Source organism: Callithrix jacchus, chromosome X (genome assembly GCF_049354715.1).
Source record: "Callithrix jacchus isolate 240 chromosome X, calJac240_pri, whole genome shotgun sequence".
Lineage (NCBI taxonomy): Eukaryota > Metazoa > Chordata > Mammalia > Primates > Cebidae > Callithrix > Callithrix jacchus.
In genome coordinates this window covers 113,898,490-113,925,953 of record NC_133524.1, presented here as the reverse complement: position 1 = coordinate 113,925,953, position 27,464 = coordinate 113,898,490, and the positions used below count along the sequence as shown (strand labels likewise).

The 27,464-nt window shown below is 34.6% G+C and overlaps 1 protein-coding gene across 20 annotated transcripts in view; it reads left to right on the top strand.

Moving 5' to 3' along the window:
- The window catches only part of KLHL13 (kelch like family member 13), a 191,155-nt gene that overhangs the window by 117,640 nt on the left and 46,051 nt on the right, over positions 1-27,464 (top strand). For 9 of the 20 annotated variants that reach the window (XM_054251527.2, XM_078362534.1, XM_035289788.3 and 6 more), the window contains one exon: positions 250-315. The exons of 7 other annotated variants lie outside the window; for them this stretch is intronic. Coding sequence is in view for 9 of the 13 variants with exons in the window: in XM_078362534.1 (XP_078218660.1) it covers positions 250-315 (66 nt within the window). In the remaining 4 variants the exon portion in view is untranslated. Of the gene's footprint in view, positions 1-249; positions 316-1,063; positions 1,203-10,100; positions 10,159-10,241; positions 10,709-11,168; positions 11,282-27,464 lie in introns of those variants that run through there. 4 more of the 20 variants (XM_008989807.5, XM_078362541.1, XM_078362539.1 and 1 more) reach the window with 4 other exon arrangements.

Genomic DNA, 27,464 nt, shown 5'->3' with positions numbered 1-27,464 from the left:
CTTAATGCCAATCTTTATCCCAGACTTTCTAAGACATTAAGAGAGCTTCTAAAAACAAATAGGATCTTATGGCTTTCTCATTAAGGATTTTAAAAAGTTAATTTACATAGTTTAAAATTGTTCTGTGTGGTTTTAACTGTTCAGGATTTATAACTATGGTTTATTAATTTTGGATTATGCTTTAAAAAACTTGAACTAAATACAGTAAAACCACAATTAACCAGATTTCTTTTTGCACTCCACTTTCAGGAGACGGAGGCAATTGTCATTAAAACAAGCCGATTTCAAGGATATATTCAAAAAATCAACCTCGGGGTATGTCCAGGGGTCTGCATTTTTCCTCACCTTTTTTCTCAATGTGAATTTGTTTTCATGAAAGACTCTGAGAATACTAGAAGACATTCAGTTATCAAGTATAGTTACAGTAATGTCTAGGGCATTGTGTTTATTAGGAAAAATACGTAAATCATGCTGTTAAAAATACCACACATCATTGTATTGTACCTTACATTTTCCAACATGCTTTCACAAACATAAATTCATTTGGTGTTCGTGACAACACTGTGAGATGGGCAAGGAAAACAGCATTTTCCCTATTTTACAGTTGGGGGAAGATAACACTGGAGGTCAGAAAGCTAATCAGGGACACAGCTACAGTTGGACCACAGATGCCTAGCTCTGTCCTCTTCTGCATTCTTCCTCATGGAAAAAGTTTGAAACAAGTTTTAAAATTTTTAATCTCTTTACACAATCAAGATAATTTGTTTTCTAATTGTTGTACCTCACAGTTTCCCACTTTGCATCTGTCTGTCTGCTTCTGCGCCTATCTGTCTGCCAGCTGGAGACCTTACTTTCAGATGCTCCTAGACCTACAAGGATCTGGAGTGTGGGAGGGCAAGAAAATGGCTGTGCAGTTTGCTATGACAACTGGCCCTGAGCAGCTAATGCTTATATGCTAAGGAAGGCCAAGGGACTGGGAAAGAAAACAATCCTACTATAGGCTAAGGGATCTTCAGCAGCAGTTAGCAACCTTGACTTTAAAGCAGTGTTTCTCTAATAGTTTAGTAGACCTGGGGTGATAATCAGCTGTAGTACTTCTTCAGAATGCAGAGTACTGGCCCCACCTCCAGATACCTGTATTTTAAATAATCATCTCATGTGATTCTTATGCACACTGATGTTTGAGTCCATCTGCCTGAAAGGTAAATAACTTTTCTCTTGGTGTATGTATTGCAGCATAAAGAAAAGAGCCACTTTTCTCTCAGCAACTTCTGTGTTCTATGTCAAAACATATTAACCAGGGCAGTGGGGAGCAAGGGGCAAGCAAGAGTGATGAATGACAGATATTATTTGAGAACATTGCTGTATGTACAGTTGAAACATATACTGTGCATTATGGTGACTCTGAGGTATTTAATAAATGTTTGTGTCTATTTTAGACATGGGGGCAGAATGATTTCTCCCAAAAGGTGAAAAATATGTGAGTTTTGATATTTTAATAGTTAACATCTCCCAGTTGTTTTTACTTTAAAGTAATTTTAAAAACTGTATAGAAAACTAGGCTATTCAGGGTTGTTCTGATAGTTAAAGGTTTACTGTAGCAATGTATTTAGACTCAGTTGTGTTTCCTGTGCGTATACCCAGTCTGCCTGATTAGATTATAATGGTCTTGTGGCCAGGGAACATGTGTTCTTTTGTATATTTGTAACATCTAGCAAAGTCAGAAGTTCTTGATACTTATCAATGACTGAAATAACGCCCTCAGCATGTATCTCCTTTCTATGGGTTTTGGGCTAGGCAAAGTAAGTTGATTGATTTCATTTGTGAAGTTCAAGGAGATGATCTACCCTGTCAGTAATGGCTAATATGCTAAGGAGATCTCAGTTGAAATCAATGCACTTTAGTTGACAGATGTGAAAGTGTGGTCCTAATTAATAAATGTGCTTTTCCCTGTTTAGAGTATCAGTTCAAGCTTGATCTTGCCTGTTTTTAGAATACACGTTATGTTCTGTGCTTTACAAATCTCAATCTGAAAAATTGGTATTTCTAGAAATCCCTAAATGTAAATATTTTTGTTTAATTTCTGAACAGTGTCACAGAAATTTAAACAAATGGCTAGACCCTGTAGTGGAAGACTCATAAAAATGCTCAACAGTGTCAGTCCAGTTGAATAAGGATTGAATTAATAAATACATACTAGCTAAATGGAAAGTGTATTTTACTCAGTGTTGTGTCGCTTCAGAAATCCATGAGACATAACTGATTATTTAAAAGATGTATTTGATTTTGAAAACGTGAAGTGGTTCTGAACTTATTTTTTGAAGTAGACAGACATAGAAAGGTGGTCAGGAAACCCAGATTTAGATTACCTCTAGCTTAAATCCAGATTCAACCTAGAAGATGAATTCTGTTTTTATTCAAAATGGCATTTACTTTAGTTAGCAATAGACCATGAGATAAAGGAAAAGAAATGATTTCTCTTTCATTGGATAGCCATTGCATCCAAATAATAAAAGTTAAACATAATGTCAAAACAATGCTGTGATTATTTTATGACACATGAACACTTGATGTGGCATGTGCTAATGATGTTGTAAATCATAGGATTTTAATTGAGTTGCTGTTTGCAGGGATAGCAATTTTAAATTACATACTTTTCAGCTAGAGTCTATAATTTAGACCTATGACTATACACTTGGCATCTTTCAGTATAACTGCCTCTGCACTCTGTAGCTGTTTGGTAGAATTTAAAATCACGAAAGAGAAGAGTTCTAAATTAGAAAACTAAAAGGATCTGGAAATAGTCATGAAAATAGAAGTATTGACCAGGTTGCTAAGTCTCCTGGGTAGTGCCATAGTGGACAAATAACATGACTATAAGGACATCTTTAAGAAAACTGTTGGATTTCATGTTATGGCAGTGGGTCACAAGGTTCAAGTTTGAAATTGAGCCTCTTTTGAGGTTTAAGATTTTCTCATTCATTATATGCTCAAAACCTTTTATTTTTAGACAACAATAGTTTCTGTGGCCATATGCATATGAAATTCAGTTTTAATGATTAAGCCTGGAAAATGGCAAAAAAATTAAAGCAATTTAATATAAATGGCTCTTTTTCATGGAAATTTTAAATAGTGTTAAATAGTCTTAATTAGTCATTAGGATTAGCTTTCTGTGAAAGTGCTGCTGGTTACAAAATATTATTTTGATTATAAGTATTTTTTTTTTGAGACAAACTCTTGCTCTGTCTACCAGGCTGGATTGCCTGGTAGCTCTCAGCTCACCAAAACCTCCACCTGCCAGATTCAAGGAATTCTTCTGCCTCAGCCTCCTAAGTAGTTGGGATTACAGGCACGTACCATTGCACCTGGCTAATTTTTTGTACTTTTAGTAGAGATGGGGTTTCACCATGTTGGCCAACCTGGTCTTGGTCTCCTGACCTCAGGTAATCCACCTGCCTTGGCCTCCTGAAGTGATAGGATTACAGGCATGAGCCACTGCAACTGGCCTCTATGTGTATTTTTAACCAAGATTTATAAATAGGAAGAGAAAGAGATTGGATAACCAGGTAATCTTCCAACCTCATATTTGGTTATAACATTTATGATGCACATGTGAATGTTATAATAAGTTTTTGGATGTAAATATACATTTTTCAAGGTAGTAGCACTATTTCATTAATGTAAAATTGGGATGTTGAAGAAAATACACTCTTCTAAAAGTATTTCAGAAATTCAGATTTTTATAAACATATAGGCAGTTCTGAAATAATATAGAGTATAGCAAATATTGAATTTGTTTAACTGGCATGTCTTTTGAGATTTGGTAGGTGATGTGTTTATTACTGAAAAATTTTTCAACCATCATAAATAAACATTATTAGAAATTGTTTATTCTTACCAAAATAGTGCAGGATTTACAAATGTAAAGGTTTCAGTATTCCTTACATTGTCTTCATGTAACTTTGGCAGTCTTGTTTCTATATTTGATGCTACTAAAAATAAAACAAGTGAGTGAAATTATTTGGAAAGGTTCATATGAATGTATTTTCATTCACTAAAGCCATATTCTAAACTGTTCAGTTGCACTGTATATTTTACGTGGCTTTTGATTTTGATAAGTTTACAGATTCAATCAGAAAAACTAACAATGGCTTGACTATTTTATTTACCCAAAGTAGTCTGAGGAGATACTTAGGAAGTTGCTGAGAGATGACTAAACAGGTGAGTGATCACTATTTCAGATGAAAGCAGAGATTTTTTTTTATCGGAATGATTAGTTTTATTTAAGAAAGTATGTATATTCTGGGTGATTTCCTTCAATATATGCTTACTTTTAATAAGATATTATGTTTTTTTATATTTTTTCATTTTAAGAAGATTATAGCCAAAAATATTCAAACTAACAGATAAATATTCCTCTTACTTAGCCTCTGCTTTTGGTAATAGCATGTTTAACAACAGTATTTTAAAGATATTTCATGATATATTCTGGCTTCAATATATAATTCTGATTTAATCACTCCTCTGCTTATAAATTTCCCTTTAAATTTACTCAACAAATACCAGCTGCTTTCCAATGGGCCAGGAATGGTGCATGATTAGTAAGATACAAAGATTCAGGGATTCCTTCTTGAAGGACACATCAGAATTTGGGAAAGACATCTTCGGCAGCTGAAGTAACATAGCTATAGCATAGGGTATAGTAGTAGCATGGCTTCTTTTTGGAGCATTGATTTGCTGGGCATGGTGGTTCATGCCTGTAATCCCAGCACTTTGGGAGGTTGAGACAGGCAGATCACTTAAGGCCAGGAGTTTGAGACCAGCCTGGCCAACATGGTGAAAACCCATCTCTATTAAAAATACAAAAAATTAGCTGGGCATGGTGGCACATGCCTGTAATCCTAGCTACTCGGGAGGCTGAGGCAGGAGAATTGCTTGAACCTGGGAGGCAGAAGTTGCAGTGGGCCAAGATGGTACCACTGTACTTCAGCCTGGGAAACAGAATGAGACTCTGTCTCAAAAATAAATGAATAAAATAAAATAAAAACCATCGATTTCCACTATCACAATCCCAAACATACACAAACATTCTGGTTTGGAATTTAAAACATTTTTTTTTAAACAGATGGGAACACTTTGAAGCATACAAGAGCAGAAAAAAAAAAAAAGAAAAATGAAAAGCGTAAAGAGTAAAGATAGTGCCAGAAAACAAAATAAAGAAGGAAGGGCAAGAACTTCTGAATTTCCCATTCAGTGTTACTCCTTTTTTCAGCTTTAGTGAAAGAGTAAAGGTAGTCAGAATCTGTGGATCATTGGGCCTGCAACAACTGGAACTTTGTTCCCTTTTCAGTCTCTCTGTATTTTTGCTCACCCACCCCAGCTCCTATCTTAGCCCCATAACCTCTTTCATCTGACCCCCAACTATAAAATGTGTTACGTAAACATCAGCAATTACTACTACTCTGACTTTCCTTTCCCATTCCAGCCAGTCATTACTTTCCTCACCGCTATTATCTTTTCCTTTGGACCCATTAACTAGTGTTTCTGCCTTTTCAGCACGCCAGCTCCTCTTATTGCTCTTTTCTCTCTGTCCAATATGGCACTCAACTTATCCTATGGAAATGTTACAGATAGGAAGAATACTGCCCTTTACATTGCTTACACCATCATGGTGTGAGAACTTCTCTATGCATATACATAAATGAGCGCCTGCATAACATTGTATTGTTTGATGATTTTGACTCATTTATATTGCTTGATATCTTTTAATATAAATCCAAGACATAGTTATGCTACAAAAGGGGATGTCTTTGCATATTCTTTGTTGGCCTATTAGGTTTCACACAGTTCTGTTAAGAAAATTTCCAACATAATACTTTCCAGTGTAATTGTCTTCAAGAAATATCTGGGATTTTCCATTTTTTATTGTGGCAAGGCTACATATCTGAGTATCGAGTAAGAAAGTTTTCATGTCTCTGATAATTTCCTGAAACAAATAAAGGAGACACACACATGCACAAATATATATAGTTATACCTGTGTATAAAAGATACACACAAACACACATGCACATAAGTATATAAGTGTGCATAGCCATGAATGTGAACAATGTTATTTCCTTTAAGAAGGAACCCTTAATATATTAAGAATTTTTCTCTGCTGTCCAGAATTTTGCATGTGTTTTAAAGGGTTTAACGGTCATATTTGGTTGCTATCCAAGTACTTTTACTGATTGGTAGAACATAAACAAAGTACAAAGTTTGGCATGATCTGCAGTCTTGTCTGAGCATTGTGAATAACATTGATATTTTAGATTAGTCTGAAGAGACATTTCAGAACTGAAAAGATTACACAGTGCCTGTTCATACAAACTCTGGCTAAGGCTATTACTCTTTAGCTGTACCTACCACAAGATTAACCAAAACTTGTATGAAAATGTAGGTAATTTCTTAGGGCACATCAGGAAAAAAATGGAGCAAGAGATTAGAAACATGATACATTAGTTCATTTGGCGAGGTGGTACTGGTGACAAACTGTAGCAGTCGGTCATCAAGTTAAATTTTACTACAAAGTTATTTAGGAACATTTACATCGAGAAAAAATATTAGACTATTGGCAATATATTTCCCTTTTCTCTCATACCATGACTGCTTAAGTTATATTTTCTTCCTGAACATTCTTAAACATCTTCTGGAATTTACATTTGGAAGTGGTTCTTCATGCACAGCTTTTCTTTTTTGATTTTTCTCCCACTTCTGTTTTTTAGTGAACATATAATTGGAGGAGTTGATATCTCTTTGTAGTCTTGTTTCTTTAGAATACATTGAGACATTTATAGAATGTGGTTCACTTCAAATAGAAACATGCATCTTGTGGAATGGTTTCATTGGGAAGAATAGTAGGGATTCTACAAGAGTTCTAGGAGATCGAAATCTGGTTTCTAGTTCCTCTTTTGCTTCTAGCTTGTGATATAACATTGGGCAAGTTAACTTCTCTGGGTTTCAGTGTTTTCATTTATACAATGAAGGTACTGAGAAAAATGAATTCTTAGAGTCCTAAAATTTCTAGAAATCTTCTCCTTTTACATTGGGAGCCAGAGAATTCTGTGTTATAAGATTTGGCTCTTTTTTTGTTTTTTTTTTTTTTTGAGATGGAGTTTCGCTCTTGTTACCCAGGCTGGAGTGCAATGGCATAATCTCGGCTCACCGCAATCTCCGCCTCCTGGGTTCAGGCAATTCTCCTGCCTCAGCCTCCTGAGTAGCTGGGATTACAGGCACGTGCCACCATGCCCAGCTAATTTTTTGTATTTTTAGTAGAGACGGGGTTTCACCATGTTGACCAGGATGGTCTCGATCTCTTGACCTCGTGATCCACCTGCCTCGGCCTCCCAAAGTGCTGGGATTAAGATTTGGCTCTTTTTGTACCCTTGGCCAAGACCCATCATTGTCCTTTATTACATCTGTGAAATATGCTTTTCACAGGTATTTTTTTAACTGATTAGTTAATATTCATAAAATGCGTTGAAGAGCTTTTATGTATGTTGTCTTTCTATTCTGTTTTATGCAATTGTATATAATAAAAATCAAGTGTTATGTAATCAAAATAAGTGTTTCCTATGATATGACCAAGGGCTTTTTGACATTTACTATTCTAAATATTAAAGTAGTAGGACACTGAGCCTGCATAAAATTATACTTAAAATATATGCTTAATCATTTTTGTTTATTCCATAGGTGAACACATTTTTAGTTATAGAATGTAATGGGAATTATAATTACACTCCATAGTTATGACTGGATTCTCCACCAGGGTAGTAATAATTGATTTGTTTGGATGCTGCTAATTTATAATTGGGATTATTTTACCTGGCTGAAGTTTATTTCTAAATGATATGTGAGGAATAGTGTTGTTAAGTGAATTAATAATGTAAAGTATTGTTCATGAACTGTATTTCTGATTAAAGGAATTATTTTTAAGCACTTTGGCGTAGTAGTTGTCAGCTCATGAGAAGTCATTATGAGTGAAAAGTTGTTAATTTATTAAGGGAAAAGTAAGAACTGAATTTATATATATATATATATCCACTATCAAATATAATGCTTTTAGGGTTTTTAGGTGTTTTGAGTGCTGAGAATGGGGTGCAGGGAGGCAGTCTTACTTTCTTTTCACTCTGAACAAATATTAAATTTATTGGAGTATCACAAAAACAAATATTGAATTTTAAGTCTGCAAGGAATCTAGACTGCAAATTGACATACAAGACTCATGGTATTAGATGGCTTCTTTGGAGCCTAATGAAATTAGACATAAATAGGTTGGTTTTTTGAATTAGTTGAGTGTTTATAGAAGAATAATAACTTGAATGTTTACAATAAAGTGATCTTCACTTGTTTGTGGTGGTTCCGTTTTTTTGAGAATTTGGAAAACTCTACCTTAACTTGCCTTTTTTCCACTCACCAATATTTGAGAAGTCTTTATGAACAGATTAAACTGCTGGAAACACTTCACTACCATGTTTTTACACGGGTTTTTGGATCTTTATTATCAGAAGGTGAAGTAACATTTGCAATTATTGCTTCGTAAAATTTTCATAAGCTGGAAAATGATTGAATCTCCTTTCTAAAACATCACCTCCTTACTACATGATATATACCTGTTTTATGCTTTATATTTTTAAATGTTTTCAAATGCTTCAGGTTTTGAAAATTTATTTAAAACTTACTGTGGAATGAGACATTTCAAACTTGATGTGTTCATACCTGTGTGTGGCTCTGTGTGTGTGTGTGTGTGTGTGTGTTTATTTCTCCTTCTTTGGGTTTCAAATAAGTTGCCCCTGCTGATTATACCTGAGGCGTTTTTGCTTTATAAGCACTAATAATTATTACAGAAAGCCTTCTAATGTAAAATATTGACTAGTTTATGCATATTAGTGGAAGGTTTAAACAATCTTTAAAATATATTTTGGCCACTAATGCATTGATAAATATTCCTTTCTCTGATTCCTTTGACGATTTCTGTGAGTTCGTTTTGTGTGTGAGTACTAAAAGGAGTACATAAATTAACACTTTAAATTGCTTGACTTGGTTTTTGGGGGCTGTTTCTTTTGTATGCTAGGTTGAATAAAAATTGTATGTGAGGTAACGATGCTTGACATATTTTAATATTTAGAGAGTCCACATTTACTTGTCAATCTTTCAAAATAAGCTTTCTCTTTCCATACATGTATGTATGTATGGAAATACTGCATGTACATATGTTCTGTGCTTCACATGTAAATACTGCATTTTCATATGTAAATACTGCATTTTCATATGTAAATACTGCATGTACATATGTTCTGTGCTTCACAGGAAAATAGTAGTTTGTCTTCTTGCCTTGTATCTTAAAAGGAAGGTATTTGTGATTACCTTAGCTGATTTCATGCTGTATTTCATATATTAAATTTGGTATTCTGGAATTTTTGAAAATAGTTTCTTACTGTGGAAACATTCATCTGTGCTTCTAAAATATAGATGAAAAAGCCTCTTAGGAGACTAAATATCAATCTTTAAAAACTAGGAATAATTTGGAAAGATTATCTGAAAGCCAACTATTTAAATTGAAAGCATGAGTTTATTGTTTGGATACAGACTTGAAAGTAAATATGAGTTCTTTGTCACTGCAGTGATTTTTAAAAATAGGTAGTGGCTTTCATGTCAATCGTGGTCTGCCTTTACTAAGCTTGCATTGATGGAAATGGATAATTCTATTCTTAGGTAGAAGCTGAAGGGTACTATGATTGTGAATTGCCTATATCAGGGGTAAAATTCTTCAGCCTGTAAATAAAGAGTTCGGCATAATACTCATTTAACCTATTTTCACTTTTTAGAATTGTGTAGAAAATTCGTGAATTTGTTTTGGGGCTTTAAACAGAAGCTTAAAAGTCACTTTCAGGACATTTACAATGCTATTTCCTGGCAGTATTTTAAAACAATATAGATGAACCCTTTATTTGCTTTCATGAAATACCTCAAGCTGCCTTTGACAGCAGCTTCAATTTTTGAACCTCCTTTACAATCGCTAATCCCTAGAGGTTACCGGACCCCCTGCTAAGCTTTGGAGTGGTCCCTGCTGGACACCTGCTTGGCTAGCAGCCTAGGTCTTTCCTCCAGGCAATTTGTGAGCTGTTTTCGGGGGAGGGAGGGGAGGAGTAAGTGGGGGTGAACAAGAGGGGAAAGGGGAGAGAAGGGGAGGGCAGCATTGAATTAGATTGTTGATAGCGTCCCTCTGAGGACTGCTATTAAGAGCATGCTACTCTGTACTTCTCTGCTGCAGAAGACAGAGTGATATTTGTGTAACCACAGCATGTTGTAAATGTATGAGATTTTGCTCATCCCAGCTTGGAAATAAGAATAGGGAAAGGAGAGCAACTTGAATCAGAAGCTACTAGAAGAGCGTGCAGAGTTCTGCAGCAGTTTATATTTGTTCTTACATTTTGCCTTCTCCTAGCTGGAAAACAGAGGGACTGGAATTTTTGAAACGGGCTTTTCCCATAATGGCATTCTTGTATTGTGTGGCCAGAGCTTGCACAGGAGGAAAGCAGGCTGCTGAATTTAGTCACTGATCTCTATTAGCGGTGGCCTAAGGCTATGCTGAGGTTTATATCCCATTTGTATTGTTGCAGCTCAAAAGAAGATTGTTCAGAGGATGACAAGTGTATTCTGAGTAGGTATGTTGTTTCATTTTCATATGAAACCTATCTATGTTTTTTCTTGCTACTATTGGTCAGAAATCAGGTTAATAGGTGCAGAATATAGTACGGTGCTGCAGTATCCCTGTTAAGGTAGAACAATGGTATTGCAAGCTTAAAAAAAATCCTAGCTGCTTTTATTAAATAAAGCCGCATTGTATGGTATGCACAGTGCAGTCTTAAAAAATTATACTGCAGTCAATGCTTTTCTGGCACTATTGTTGAGTTGGAATGATAGAATTATCATATTGCTTTAGGGTACAGAAGGATTTAAGGAGGTACCTTGCAGCCCTATTTTACAGATTGGAAGCATTGGTTTAAGGGCACTGGCTGAATCCTTTGCTTGTTCTCCGCGGCAGCCACTGCTGTGTCAGTACAGTGTGGAATGGAAGTCCTAGTTGGTAGTCTGTTATGGAAACGCTCTTTACTGTTATTGTAGTACCGTGGTGACAACATGCCATTGAAATGGAAAACGAGCTCTCCTGCTATCTGGAAATTCCCAGTTCCTGTGCTTAAAACATCCAGGTCAACTCCACTTTCTCCAGCATACATGTAAGTGAGAGAAAATAGGATATTAAAGTGGGATTTCATTCATGAGTCTACCTTGTGGCAAAATGGGGGCGGGGGAACCCCCAAACAGCAACATGCAGAAACCCACAGGATTAAAAACCTCAAGCTTGATTACATTTAAAGAGGTTGGCATGCCCACATTTCATCATTGTTTTGTTTTCCTAAAGTTTATGTTTATCTAAAGTGTTTTTTCATAATCTAATTACCAATGTGAAAGTACAAAGGTATAACCAAGGAATTGCAAAAGAATTAACTTTAATCTTAAACATATGTTGGATTTGTTTGAATTTTTGAATATCTAAAACACTTAGGGTGACTTCTTTTGTGTAATGCCATTAAAAAACCTGATGATTGATGGTGGTATGTTAAATATGGAAATAGCTCTATAGTATTTTTTCATGAATTAGAAACAGTTAACATTGATCAGAAAATGAGTCTTTTAATTGAGACTTTAATACTTTAGTTGTGTATGAATATTAATATGCTTGATATTACATCTTTCACTTTTATCATTCAAGTTTTCAAGTATAAGTTTGAATTTTGGCAAATTCTATCTCTATGAGCAGTTACTTACATTATAGGGATTGAAAAACTATTCTACAAATGTCTGTTTTAAAAATGTATTTTAAGTAAATATGTACTGGAGTGCATTGGGAAGTCTTTCTAGAAGTTTTCAAAATTTTTGAAAATCTTTTTAAATTTACAGTGTGGCTTTAAAGGCAAAATCCAGGAGATATAATAAAATGTTCTTTTAAAGTGTTGTTCATGATCCTTTTTGGTGGAGGAAAACCTAATATTTTTTAAAAAAATATTACGAGGAAAGCTTTTGAAAAGAATGTCTTTATTTTGAGTGTTCCTTTAAAATTTTTTATCAGTAGGAAATATGTATATTAATATTTATCAGTATAAAAGATGTGGAAAATTTCTCCTGCCTTAGGTTAATTGTGTATTTAGAACTGGGGTGAGTTGCCATTTTTTAACTTAGTTTTTGTTTTATGTGAGATCGAGATGCACAATGATATCTATCTCGTTTTTTGAAAGGCTTTCAGATGCTGAGGAACTGTGGTTATGCTCTCAATCTAAAAGAAGTGCTGAAAAATGAGGCTATTTCAGAGTTAAATCCTGTCATCATTTTATTTTCAGATTTTTTTAAATGTTTCTTTTCATTTATGCTCCAGGTTGTTCTTATCTCTTTGGGTGTTAAACTTTTTTTTTCTATGAAGTAAAACAAAAATAGGCCAGTTTGTAAAAAGAAATCAGCTACATTTGTTTTTCAAAAGCCGTGTTTGTCAAAAGCACAAATTAATGGAAGTGACAAGTTAATGGAGGTGACAACTTAATGGAGCTCTTTCAAATAATTTGAGAAGATAGGATGCTTCCTGACTTTATGCATCTTAGCTGGTAAGGAAAGACTACAGATTTACCAAAAGCAACTTTGTTATTAAAACAAACCAAAACAAAAATCAGTAGGTTACAATTAATAATGGTTATTAATGTTTCTCGTATGCCTACTATAATTTATTGTCCAAAAAATCCAAATTGCAGCCCCTGTTGCAGCTGATTTGTCAATTTTTACAGATGGTGAAATAAATGCACATATTTTATTAATTTATACTAGCCACAAACTCAGATACAACTCAACACAACATTTTAAATTAATCACTTTCTTCCTTTTAAGTACTTGCCTCTTTGACCTGATGATATGATGAATCGATTTATAAGACAGAACCTACAAAATATCATAGATCTTGCATATTGACTCTTGGTTGTTGGTAGTACACATAGGTAGAATGGAAAAATATATTTGAAGAGCTTGTAATAGGCTGGAGTATTTTGACATTGTAACAGACTATTTTAAGATTATAACACTCTAAGTTATTGAATTGGTCTTAACTTATTTTTATTTATATGTATATTAATAATTAATAGTAAATAAGTATGCACAGATAGAAATATATGTGAAATGTAGCAAGACTAGCTTGGGGAGTTTAAATCAGGTTTTAAAATATATTGTTTAGGTTTTGATCATATTAGATCACAGTTCATTACCTCATTTGGCCAAAAATAAAAACATAATGTTTAACATGTTTTTCTCATCAGTACTTCTCTATATTCTTCAACACATTTACACACAAAATGTTACTTAAGTATAGCATAATTTTACTTCAAAAACAATACAGACTAAATTAGATTACTGGGTCAAGTAACATTATATTTGGTCTCAACAATTGGCTGGCACACATAGGTTTAAATGGTTATTTGTGTCTTTTGGGTCTAAACTCTGCATTGAAATGGAATAGGTAAATTCTGACTCCTCAATAAATTGCTATATATAGGAAACTTACCTGTAAAATCATGTATAAATATTTAAAATGTTATTTTGAATACAGAATTCTTCACAGGTGATATAAGATCTTTTCGTATCTATGCTTGTGTGGCATCAGTATTGGTGTGCTTTGTCAAATATACATTACGTGGTTTTCATTGAAGACTTGGGTACTTTGTCAAAGATGGAAATTTCGGTATAAAGTATTTTAGGTTGTAGTAAAAATGTGTTATAGTGATTGAGCATGTGTGGGAAAAACCTAAATAAAGGCTCTTTACCATCTCTTTCTAAACCCAGTGTACGTGCTGCTTCACTGTTTGATGCTACAGATAAGACAGCACTGCTACACTAATGAAAGCTACAATAGAGAATATTTTACTTACTGCAAACATTGAACAGAAAGACTATTTTACTTTTTTCCTTGTGGGTTTAAAGTCCATGTTTGTTTTCTTTCTGTTTGTTTAGAACTCGAATGACAGTTGAAATGTCCCAACATTTTCAAGATTTCTTTATGATAAAGACTATAGTATTTGTGGCAATATTAAGAGAAATAGCATTTTATATAGCATTTAAAAAATTTTGCTATAATGTCATACTAGAGAAGTGGGGTATCTTAAATACAAAAGATTCAGGAAAATAATGTTTTAGTCTCTGGATTGATTGATGACCAAATAGTCTTTATTGGGTAGATATATTTTCTCAGCTGTAGATTTGAGCACTTGTAGGGTTGTGTGCCATCCATGTGGATTTCTGAATGGATTGTCTTGATAGAAATTGAGTACTTGGTGACATGTGTTTGCTTTGCACTCTCTTCAACAGTAGGTTGAAGTTCAACCTTAGCCTGAGGGAGGATCTCCTGGCCAGTGTAAACTGCATTAGTAAACACTCTGCCCCTGACCAGTGCAAACAATATAAATTACTCTGTCATTTTGCCTAAATTAATAAAGCTGAAAGGGCAATCACATCTAAGTGGTTTTATGGTGTTTAGGTATTCACCGTTTTAAAACAGCAAATGATTCCTTCAGGCTCATATTATAGGGTTAATGCCTTGTTAGATGCTAAGGACACACAGAAATAGAACAAAATTAGCACTAGTGATCCTTTTATCTTTTCTTTTCCAGCAGTGAGTTTTGACAATAATAGTGTGGCAAGGAGGAAGGCAATTAGATAAGAATTAACCAGTGAAGTATAACAGTGAATTCTAGCAAGACAGATACTGTGAGATGTTTTCCTTAGAATGTTACCTTTCTCAATTGTCTTTTACAACATAAAAGACAATGAATGTTAGTGAACTAGACATGTTCTCCTTTAGTCCTTGCATTTACGTTCAGTCAGCTTCCTATTTATGATTATTTTGTTTAATATGTAAAAAATAGTTTTATAGTAAATGCCAATAACACAGCATTTTATAGCAATTGCTACTATAATTTCTTCAATAAAATTCAGTACCTGGCATTTCCTGAGAAAAGAGCACACATATTGTAAAAATGCTCCTTGTTTGTAGGTGATTCACAGTACAGACATAATAAAAATAGGCATTTTCTAAATTTGACATGTTTCTATCCCCTAAGATTGTCTTTTTTCCTGTAATTTAGCAAATAAAACAAAATGTTGTGGTTAGAGAAATCTTTCGTATCTAGCAAAATACTTAAGTTGATAATCTCAAAATAGAAAAGAATTTTAGTTAGTTGCTTTTACAACATAAACTTTTACTTGTTTGTGTCTACTTAATTTATTTTTACTACATATGAACAATCTAACAAAATTATGTGAAAAAAGAACACAACTAACACCTAAGACAAATTAGTCTGCAGTTTTTGTGGCATGTTCTTTGCCACAAGAGTTTGCATTGTCTGAGCTTGCAGAAGGACCAGATTATCATTTATTAATGGAAAATCCTAGAGATAGGTGTGACCTTAGGGGTCATTTAGAAAGTCCCAACCCCCTTTAATGCAGGAACTCATTCCATGACACCTCTGGAAGATGGCATTCCAGGTCCTTCTTGACCACTCTCAGTGACAGAAAGCTCACTACTTCAGCAAGGCTGCACCCTTCATTTATGGACAGCTTTTTCTTGCATTGAGCAAAATCAGCTCTTTGTATACTTTATCTCCTGTTCCCAGTGCAGCCTTATAGAGCTATATAGAAAAAAAATGTATTCTGTCTATTACATACACATTTAGGTGTCTTCTCATGTGGCATGGTTTTCAGACTCTTCACACTCCTGGGTTGTCCTCACATGGATGGTTTTTTCATGTTAATCTTTATGTAAGATACTACATCTGAATGTGATGCTCCACATGCGGTCCAGCTAGAAGACAGTTCTCTTCCTTTAAGCAGAAGCTCTGCTTGTCTTAAAGGGCCTGAGATTATATTATTTTTTAATTATATGATTCACACTGGCCTCTAGTGAATTTACAGTTTGCAAATTGCCTGTTTGAAGGCCTTATGATTGGATTGCTTGCTCCTCACTGTCTGTGTTTATTCTTTTAGCTTCTTCAGATCTTTTAGTCTGAGGAAGCCTGGCATATGCAAGTGAAGGTAAATTTTTGTTTTAACGCCTATTGGGTATGTTTTTTAAAAGACCTCTTGAAATCATTTAATGTAACAGAAAAATATTGCACAGAAGACACTTGCAAGACAGACAGCTAGTGTTTCTGTCACTTACAGATATTTCAAAGACATTCACCGGTCAATAATTATCTAGATTCATCATTTTTATACTTAGTATTTCTTTCAAGTAATCCCTCCCCCCACTGCAAAGAAACCACTTTCTACAGAGGGAAGAGAGGCAGAATTTCCAATGTCCATACCATCAAGAGAAGTATGGAGTAACTGATAATTTCACATATTCTACTTGAAATTTAGAATATTTAGTTGAGATTTAATTACAGCCAAACTTGGGGAGAGGGAGGGATGAGAAAATAGTAGGGATAGGCAAGTATTTGTGCTAATGTCTTGCAGTTAAAGAGTTAAGAATTATAAACAACATACATGATAACATTTTAGATTGACTTATAAACAACATACATGATAACATTTTATATTGACATGGCTGCCATCGTGTATTGCTTTATTTCCTTAAGACTATGAGAAAGATGTGGTGTAAACCTGAGATTCTTGGGGAATCATTACATAAAGAAGTTACTGAGTAATTTATTTTAGAAAGTGCTCAGTTCTTTTTCAATCACCTTGTGTATTAAGTTTATAACATTCAGCAGTTACTCAACTGTCCATTATGTGCCAGGCATAACTCTGCTGAGGATTAGCGGTATAGTCCTTGCAATCATTCAAAGTGATTATTTTTTTACCTTCCATGCTATCTTCATTCATAAACAGTTAAGTTGCTTAATTTATTCTACTGCTGTGAAAATTCAGAACCAAGACAAGCAGTTTCAATAAATTCTTGCTTACTGTAATTTCAATATTGATAATGGATTTAAGGGCAATGAAAACACTACAGAAGAAAAATTTGTCTGGACTAAATGAGGAGACAAATTGGAGGTAGATAACACATTTTAAAGTGCTTATTGCACAGAGTGGAAAATGAAGTAATTTATGTTTAAACTTGATATTATCTTTTTAAATAACAAGAATGGAATGCCATTCTTCACATTGGACAGGAAACAATTTACTGTTTAGGTGTTTTATAGCACACTAAGGTACATATATTACCTTCCAAGTAGTAATAATTTGATCTCAAACTGTAAGATGGAATCTCAGTTTAAAATAAAATTATACTGTGTTTCCAATTATACTAAAATATTTTTCCCAGCATAACTTACTATGACGAGGGTATCTGTTGTTTTTAACCCATTTTCCCCCCAAATTTATGGTATGCCAAGGCAAGAACATGCCCAATTTATTGGAGAGCAGTTCTTACAATATACTTCAATGGAGTAATGAAATAACTTATCTTCAATACCAAAAAAATATAAACAAGTTTCAGAACTCTAGGAGATTAAATTTTAATCTAGCATGTATAACAAACAGATACTCTAAATTTCGTTAGACATATTTAATCCAAATTTTTAAATGTCCTGGTTTAGCATAGTTAAATATAATACAATTTATTTTCTTCTGCTAGAGAAGTGCTAAGCACTTAATTTGGTTCCTCCTGAAAAGCCCTATAAGGGTACATCTTCTCCCTATTTTTATGAATAAGGACACAAGATTAGAGAGGTTAATTGACTTGCTTAATGTTACATATCAAATTAGAAGTTGAGCCAGAATTCAAATTTAGAGCCACATGATTTCAAAGCTCATGATTTCTCCAGTGCCTTTTCATTTTTATAGACTTTTGCTATTTTCATGCCATGTATTAATTGTATAATACTTTACTGGGATTAGAAGAACAGAGTAGTATGGTAGATGGGAAAAGCTTTTGGGTGGTGGTATAGGAAGAGGTTAGAAAGCTTTACTTGCATACTATAAAGTGGTGAAATTGAAGGAAAATATTGAGGCAATTATCTTTACTTGCTCATATGATATCGGGATTAACTTCATTGTCTCCTGATGTTTCCATAGTTCCTTGAAGCACTATTCCACCCTCACTGATTACAAACCTTTCCCACCCATAGTAATTAGCTACCATGGACAGTGCTGTAGCTGGCCTACTCTTTTTAGTATGTTCCAAGTGTTCTACCCCAGTCAGTATGTTTAGTACTTTCCTGCTGGCATCCTCCCACTGCTTAATTGCTTGCAAGTACTCAATGAAAAAAAAAAACCCAAACCTCTATGTATTACTTTTCTATTACTGCCATATCAAATTACTGCAAACGAATGGCCTAAAATGTCACACAATTTATTCTTGTACAGGGTTTTTGTTTTGTTTTGTTTTGCTTTTTGAGATGGGGATCTCACTGTGTCACCCAGGCTGGAGAACAGTGGCATGACCAAGGCTCCCTGCAGCCTCGACCACCCAGGCTCAAGCGATTCTCCTGCCTCAGCTTCCTTAGTAACTGGGACTACAGGCACGCACCACCACGCCTGGCTTATCATTATTATTTTTTATTTGTAGAGATGAGGTCTTGCTGTGTTACCCAGGCTGGTCTCAAACTCCTGGGCTCAAGTTGTCCTCCCATTTTAGCCTCCCAGAGTACTGGGATTACAGGCATGAGCCACTATGCTTGGCATATTATGTTATAGTTTTTTCAGATCAGAAATTTGGTACTGGTCTCAGTGGGCTAAAATCGAGTGTCAGCAGAACTGAGGCTCTAGGGGAGAATCTGTTTCCTGTTCATTCCTGTCATTGACAAAATTCAGTTCTTGTGGCTGTAGGACCAAAGTTCCTAGCATCTTGCTAAGGGACAATTTCAGCTTCTAGAGGTTGCTTGCATTCCGGCCCCATTCCTCCCTCTTTAAGGCCAACAACAGTAGGTTGAATCCTTTTCACACTGCTTTCTTGCTCACTCTTCTGCATTCCTCTTCCATTTTTCAGGACTCATATAATTAGATTAGGCTACACGGATAAAACAAGACACTCTCCCTATTTCAGAGTTCATAACCTTTATCACATTTTCAAAGTTTCCTTTGCCATGTAACAACATATCTACAGATTCCTGGGGTTAACATGTGGACATCTTTAGGAGGTCATTTATTCTATCTACAGTACTCTAGTTGAAATTGAACACAGTCATGTTAGGCTTACACATGCATTGTAGAAATTGTTTTGATTACATCGATTTTGCAAGCATATACTGGGATTATAATTGAATCATATAAAATACAGATATGAGTCAAATCATAGATGCTAGTTATTTAAAAACTCTATTTTTTCTTCTTATAAATGCTGACTATTTTGAGATGGTTCTCATAGCCCAAGTCTTTTATTAAAAGTTAATTAAGTAATAGTCCTACCCTTTGAATAAAATAATGAAATTAGTTTTCTTAATAAAGTTTGATGCAACAAGCAGAATCATTCAGAATCACCCCACTGTTATCAGAGTTTGTTGATGTTGATTGCATTTTATTGGATTGAAGAAAAATTTCAAAGGACTCTACATTTCTTTCTACATTCTCAAAACATTTTTAGTTTATTCAAAGGACTGTTCAAAATCAGATTAAACATAAAGGCTACCAGAAAATAATAGTTAATAATTAGAAGGTCATTGCATGTCTATGGAAATTCAAATAATACAGGTTGTTGAGAACCTTAAAAAAATTTTCAAAATATAGTACAGAATTAGCTAGTAATGGCATATGATTATGTAGTTGCTGCTAATGCACTTTAGCGTTTGGTCTTTGGCAGGTCCAGGGGGCAAATGTTGAAATTTTGAGTGTCAGTTAACATCTATTGAGTGAAATAGGAACAGTTAATAGGCATTGACCATTAAACTTGATTCTTCAGCAAGTTATGGCCTCAAAAGGGGCATTTCCAAACTTGGAGGTGCATCCAGGAAAGTTCTGATCTAAGATCTGTTTACCAAACTTTCTAGACGTTGTTTGCCTCCTACTATGGCAGGTGCAGGGGCTGGATGGTATTTTAATTTATTCTTATTTTTTGTAGAGACAGGATCTTACTATGTTGCCAAGGCTGCCGTTAACTCCTGGCCTCAAGCTATTCCCTCTGTCCCTCACCTCAGCCTCATAAAGTGCTCCAATTACAGACATGAGCCACCGCACCTGGCCTTCTGATGGTAGTTTAAATTTAAAAGGTTTAGATGGAAAAGAATGTGCTTTAGAGAACTAAAATGTAGAGAACCGAATATTATGAGGATGATGAAGTGGAGCGGCAAGCTCAGTTGAGTGTATGTGGGCAACTGGACTTAACTTGTGCTTATGTGATCCCTCTGTACCTAACTGCACTCCCTTCTTGCTTCCCACATTTAAGTCTTTCACTGCAAGACTTTCTAAAAGTTCTGACTGATCTTTGCTAATCATTTATGAGTTGCCCTTTAACATTTTTTATTTTCACTTTTTTTTCTGGTTTCAAAAATATAGAACTTTTCACCGTTCAATGAGATAATACCTTGACATCTTAGAATGAGCATAATTATCTAACTCAGGGTTCTTTCAATCCACAAAGTGATAGGAACCTTAGAAATCACTCTTTTGGTCATACCATTTACCTTGAAAGAGATGTGATATTAATGCCTGATCACGTTTCCTCTTTCTGTGTACATTTGTATTTGATGATTTAACCCAGTCTTAACATGTATGTTCATATTTCCTTTTTAAAATACCATTTCTTCAACTGCATTACAAATTAGTGTTAAAGACCAGCTTACTACAAAATCTTAACTAGATTTCTCTTTGTTAGATGTGATTATATCAGAGCTTTTCTCTTGTCTGAAAGTGAAAAATGTTGTTAATTAATAGTTTGATCTAGCTTTAGTTTGGGTGGACCTACAAAATATTTGAAATAGAATTTTGAAAAGTATATAGATGACACTAGATTGTGAATACACTGTCCAATAGATAATCCCTTATTGTCACCAAATTGAAGTGATTTTTTCATTCATTATGATCACTTTCCTATAGAGGGTGTGTGCATGTAGTCATTTCTGAATGATTCATAGCTAAGCAAAAGTTCATGGAACTGGAACCAAAAGTTTGGTTTTAAGTAGACTGGAGACTTGGCTCATTAATCTATTTTTTCATGGAAATATTGCTGAAGCATGTAGATAGATGCAATCAGTGAGTCTTTTTTCAAATGAGGTGATGTACCATCACATCATCAAGAGTTTTGAATTTCTTTTATATAATTAAAATTGCAGATTATATGTTTGAATAATGAATATTGTATGATTGCTGATCCAGCCTTGCAGATAGCCTGATCTGGAACAAGTAATCCTTTAAAATAATAGGAAAGTTGATGTTAATTATTTATTTTTATTTGGTGCTTATACACTATGAACTGATACCCTATGGATTAGAGAAAAAAGTTGGCAGTTGTTTTGTTACTGTGGTTTATGTGAATTACAGAACATTATATCTGTTAGTAGATAATGGTAAGCATTTATTATAATTTTATAACATTTAATTATTTGGAAAGTAATTGATTTTTATTATCATCTCTTAGCAAGTATCCTGACTACTCTTTGTTTTCCTATCATCTAGTGCAGTGCCTGGCACATAGCAGATGCTCAATAAATGTTGATTGTATAAATGAATTTAAAGAATGGTTTTTCAGTCTGTACCTCTGTGCACATCACTTCATGTGAGAGTGTTAAGTTTTTTCATTTGATGTATGCAGTAATTGAATATATTCATTGTCCCTTGGTTTCTAACTCCTTAGAATGAGTTACCCATGGTTCACCATGGCCTGAAAATAGGTGAGTACTATAGATAATTTGAGAAAGAGAGAAAGAGAGCACATTCACATAACTTTTATTATATTATTATAATTGTTCTACTTATTAGTTATTATTGTTGATATCTTACTGTACCCAACTTATAACTCAGGTAATTACATATGTATAGGGATAAAATGTAGTATATATGGGATTTGGTACTATCCATAGTTTCAAGCATCCACTGGGGGTCTTGGAATGTATCCACCATGAATAATGGGGGATACTGTGTATCATGCTCTTGTCAGAGTAAGTTATGGCTGTATTTTCTATGAAAAGAAATAATGAAAAATTCAGAGTGTGTTTATTGTTGCTGATAAATACCATGATGCAGGCACAGACTGAAAGTAATTTTACTAGAAGCAATTTACCAGTGACCAAAATACTTTAGTCATCGTTCATCAAATTGTAATTGGATAAGGAAAATAAGGTTTTTTTTAGATCAGTTCTAAGATAGAAACTACTCTCAAAGTTAAGAATTCTTTGACTTAGTTTTTAAGCCGTTTATCATAATGGAGAAAACTATTTGATACATTTGTGTTTTGAAGCTAACATGGTTGTTCTTAAATGATAATGTGTTTTGTGTCTATAGTTTGATAAAAGAAATCACTGACTAGGAGAAAAAGAAAACCTGAATAGGGTTTAGGAGAAATAAATTAAAAATTATCACACAAAAAATATTTACACTTACTTATGTTCTGAATTTTTTATACTCAAAGGGCTTCAACCTAACCATAAAGATTTAGCCAATATTAGACTTAAATTAAATGAATTTTCTTCCATTAAAAATGATTAAATACAGTGGTTTTTACACATTATTTGTTTAGCAATAGACAAAAGTGCATAGCTGTGAATATGTAAAAGCAATATATTCCAAAGCAAAACAATTGGTAGTTTGTAAGTAAATTGGGATTTTTGTTTGTTCTATAGTCATTAAACAAATATTTATTGTGAATAATTTGCTGGAATGTACAATTAGTTAAGGAGGGCTAGGCCAGGAAGCCTTGATTTCAAGCGTATAGGATTTGGCTTTTGTTTGGCAAGCAGTGACTCACTGAATACTTTTGAGCAAGGGAGTGCTTTTCTGGGCTATAAATACAGTCACAGTATGTAAAAAGACCATAACGTATGTGAAAATTATAATTAAATCCAGGTAAGAGATAATAGAGACAAGAACTATGGTAGAGGCAGTGAGAGTGGAGAGGCATTGAAGGATAGAAGCATTCTAGAGAGAGATTTGGTAGAACTTAACAGTTGATTGGACATGGGAGATGGGGAAGAAGCAGGGGTCAAAGGTGGTCAAAATATTTTATCTATGGCTCTCTTGAATGTATAACATCAGGATACATCGAGATTCCTGAAATTTCTTCTAACTGACCAACCTTTTAGGAATGGTCATTAAGAAATAGGTATGTAGTCAAATTCATTACCATTAAGTGTATCTTTGACCTATGAAAAGACTGGATTTGGAAGATGTAGAAATGAGTAGCTCTTGGAGATGGAGTGAGTGAGGGTAGTAGCATTTTTCCAACTAGCTAGGCAAACTTTAACATCTTGACTCCCTGCTACTCTCATCTACTTGGTGACTCTTCTCCCCTTATGTCTGCTTCTCACCTGCAGTGAGAGTCAGAAATTATATTTTGGGGTGTGCAACACTGGTTTAAAGGACTGTATAAAAGAAAGGAAAGGAATACTTTTTTTTCATTTATCTCACATAGATTAAGGTAAGTACATTATTACTACTTCATAATTCATAGACTGCTTCTGCAAAACACATGTACATACAATCTGAAAATGCTCTAGTTAGCTTAATTTTAAAATTCCCATTTAAATGACCAGAAGATTTGAATGTTTGATGCCTACTATGCCATTTTTATCACAATTATATGTTCTACCAGGAACACATATTTCTCTTTTACAAGAAGTCATGGCGTTTCTTTTCTTTTCTTTTTTTTTTTTTTGACGGAGTCTCTGTCACCTAGGGTGGAGTGCACTGGTGTAATCTCAGCTCGCTGCAGCCTCCGCCTCCCAGGTTCAAGTGATTCTCCTGCCTCAGCCTCCCAAGTAGCTGGGACTACAGGCGTGCACCACCACACCTGGCTAATTTTTGTATTTTTTTTTTTTTTAGTAGAAACGGGGTTTCACCATATTGGTCAGGCTGGTCTCAAACTCCTGACCTCGTGATCTGCCTGCCTTGGCCTCCCAAAGTGCTGAGATTACAGGCCTGAGCCACTGCGCCCGGCCACCATGGTATTTCTAAAAATAAACATCTTGCCCAGAAAGAGACAAATTCCTTGATGATTTATAATTTGGAACTGCCCCACCCTAAATCACCAGTCTGCCTTCCAGGAAAACATTATAAATTTTGTAAAGAATTTTTAATATTTTAGGTAATGACATATAGTCATGACACATAGATACTTTGCACAGATGACTCATTCCTTAGAGTTACTGCACCACTTATGGTGGTTTTGATAGAGCAACTTTCTCTGTGGCTAAATCCTGAAATTGCTCTGTGATATGGACTGGAATATTATAGTGATCTTAATTAAAATAGCCTTCTAGGGTGTAGTAAAATGGTGGATCCTGATGACATTTTAGGAGAAAAATAAGGAAGCAGTTCTAGAGTTAAAGACTACATATATACCCTTGGAGTATGATAACTGAATATGTAGATAGGTGAGTGGGGTATAAATAACAGTAAAGACTTTTTGTATCTCTTAACAACTTAGGAACTTGTGGCCAGCAGTGGATATGTTTCTTTATGGGAAGCATAGTACAAAAGGGATAAGTTGAAATCTTATAACAAAGTTTTGTGGAAAAAACCCTTAATGATGAGGCAGATATGCAGAAAAGGGACAATAACTTTAATGTTGAAAAATGATACTTAAATTAGAGTCTTTGCTTCCATTGAGCTCCATATCTGTGATGAGCTTGAAAGAACTATCCTAAGAGTGATTCCCAGACTCATTAGGTTGAGAGCCTGTCTTCTTCTTTTTTTAAAATTGTACTTTAAGTTCTGGGGCACATGTGCAGAACATGCAGGTTTGTTACATTTGTGCACATCTGCCATGGTGGTTTGCTGCATCAACCCTTCATCTACATTAGGTATTTCTCCTAATGCTATCCCTCCCCTAGCCTCCATCCTCCAATAGGCCCTGCTGTGTGATGTTCCCCTTCCTGTGGCCATATGTTCTCATTGTTCAACTCCCACTTATGCGTGAGAACATGCAGTGTTTGGTTTTCTGTTCTTGTGTTAGTTTGCTGAAAATGATGGTCTTTAGCTGCATCCATGTCCCTGCAAAGGACATGAACTCATCCTTTTTATGGCTGCATAGTATTCCATGGTGTATATGTGCCACATTTTCTTTATCCAGTCTATCACTGATGGGCATTTGGGTTGATTCCAATTCTTTGCTATTGTGAACAGTGCTGCAATAAACATAGGTGTGCATGTGACTTTATAATGATTTATAATCCTTTGGGTATATACCCAGTAATGGGATTACTGGGTCAAATGGTATTTCTGGTTCTAGATCCTTGAGGAATCATGACGCTTTCTTCCACTATGGTTGAACTAATTTACACTACCACCATGTAAAAGCGTTTCTATTTCTCCACATCCTCTCCAGCATCTGTTGTTTCCTGACCTTTTAGTGATCGTCATTCTAACTGGTGTGAGGTGGTTTCTCATTGTGGTTTTGATTTGCATTTCTCTAACGACCAGTGATGATGAGCTGTTTTTCATGTGTTTGTTGGCCACATAAATGTCTTCTTTTGAGAAGTGTCTGTTCATATCCTTCACCCACTTTTTGATGGGGTTGTTTGTTTTCTTCTTGTAAATTTGTTTAAGTTCCTTATAGATTCTGGATATTTATTAGCCCTTTGTCAGATGAATAGATTGCAAAAATTTTCTCCCATTCTGTAGGTTGCCTGTTCACTGATGATAGTTTGTTTGTTTATTTATTTATTTTGCTCTGCAGAAGGTCTTTAGTTTAATTAGATCTCATTTGTCTATTTTGGCTTTTGTTGCCATTGCCTTTGTTGTTTTAGTCATGAAGTCTTTGCCCATGTCCTGAATGGTATTGCCTAGGTTTTCTTCTAGGATTTTTATAGTTTTAGGTCTTCAGTTTAAGTCTTTAATCCATCTTGAATTAATATGCAGAAAACGGAAATTGTCTTTTTTTGTATTATTCTCCCTGTCTTAAAAGTACTGGTTGTCATATTGAAAACATGATTAATGTGATACTAATTTTTTCCCTACATTCATTGGAATAATTAGAGTTGGCTCCAGGCCATTACAAAAATCAAGAATGAGATTTGGTCAATTTATTATGGGCTTTGAATATGTAGAGTCAATGGGACTCTTAGGGCTGCCAACTATATTTCTTAAACATGGAATGCAATGGTTATCACTTTGTGAGTCTTACTCAGGTTTTTTTTTATGTTTCCCCTTAAAAGGTAATATACATTCTCTTAACACCTGGTTATGAATTTTTGACTTTGTGAAGTTGAACAGAACTAGGAAAATCAGAAAAGGATAGGATTTTCACACCTTTTAGCAGTTGACTAATGATTCTCCTGTTCCTGAATAGATTTGTCTCAGTTATTTCTAATTGGTTTTGAGTTTGTGGAAACTGCTTCTGCAATAAACTCTAAAATTAGATAACTCAGATGTTTGAATATTTAGTAAAAATCTTAGGAAGGTGAAACACAGTTTTTTCTTAACATGGTTCTTCATTTTAATGCTCCATAGCAAAATAGTCAAATTTTAAAGTTGATGAGCTACATACAGATAATAGGAGTAAAATGACATCTTGGTTAACACATCCTCTGGAAGCAAAATTGGCCTGGGAATCGAAGGGATTGAAACACCCATTCCCAGTTTCTTCATTTTTGGATTAAAGAAAGAGAAGGTGAGCTCACTGCTGCAGATACAGACTTCTCAAATGGTAGGCTGGGTGTTAGCTCTGCATTGAAGCATCCCTCCAGAGGGCTTATGCCTCACCAGAGGATTGTAACTATTTTCTCTGTGCACTGGGAAGGTGACAATTGACAGTGGTGAGAGCATATGCTGTTTTTCCCAGCCCACTTCTACATATTGCCATTTCCCTCCCACCATTACCACATGTGCATTCTTTTACCTATGTGGTTTTATAAAAGCAAGGAAGCTTTGAATTCGCATGTTTGTATAGTAGGTATGGAAGCAACATTTAGAAATTCATTCCTCTTTGAATTATTTTTAAAGTATTTAATTAGAAAAAAATAATTATCTCATTCAGAAAATAGAATGGATTCTTACATACTTTACCTACCATTCATCCATCCATGTATCCATTTATCCATCCATCCATCTATCTGTCTACCTACCAAACTACCCATGTACTTATCATGCGTTCACACAAATATAAGAAACATGGAGAATGAGAAATGATATATATAAACTAAGCTTTCTCAATAGAAAACATTTTTCGTCAAGATGCATGAGACATGATGCAGTTTAACTGGTATATAAATTTTAAAAGATGAAGAGACACAAGTCTTG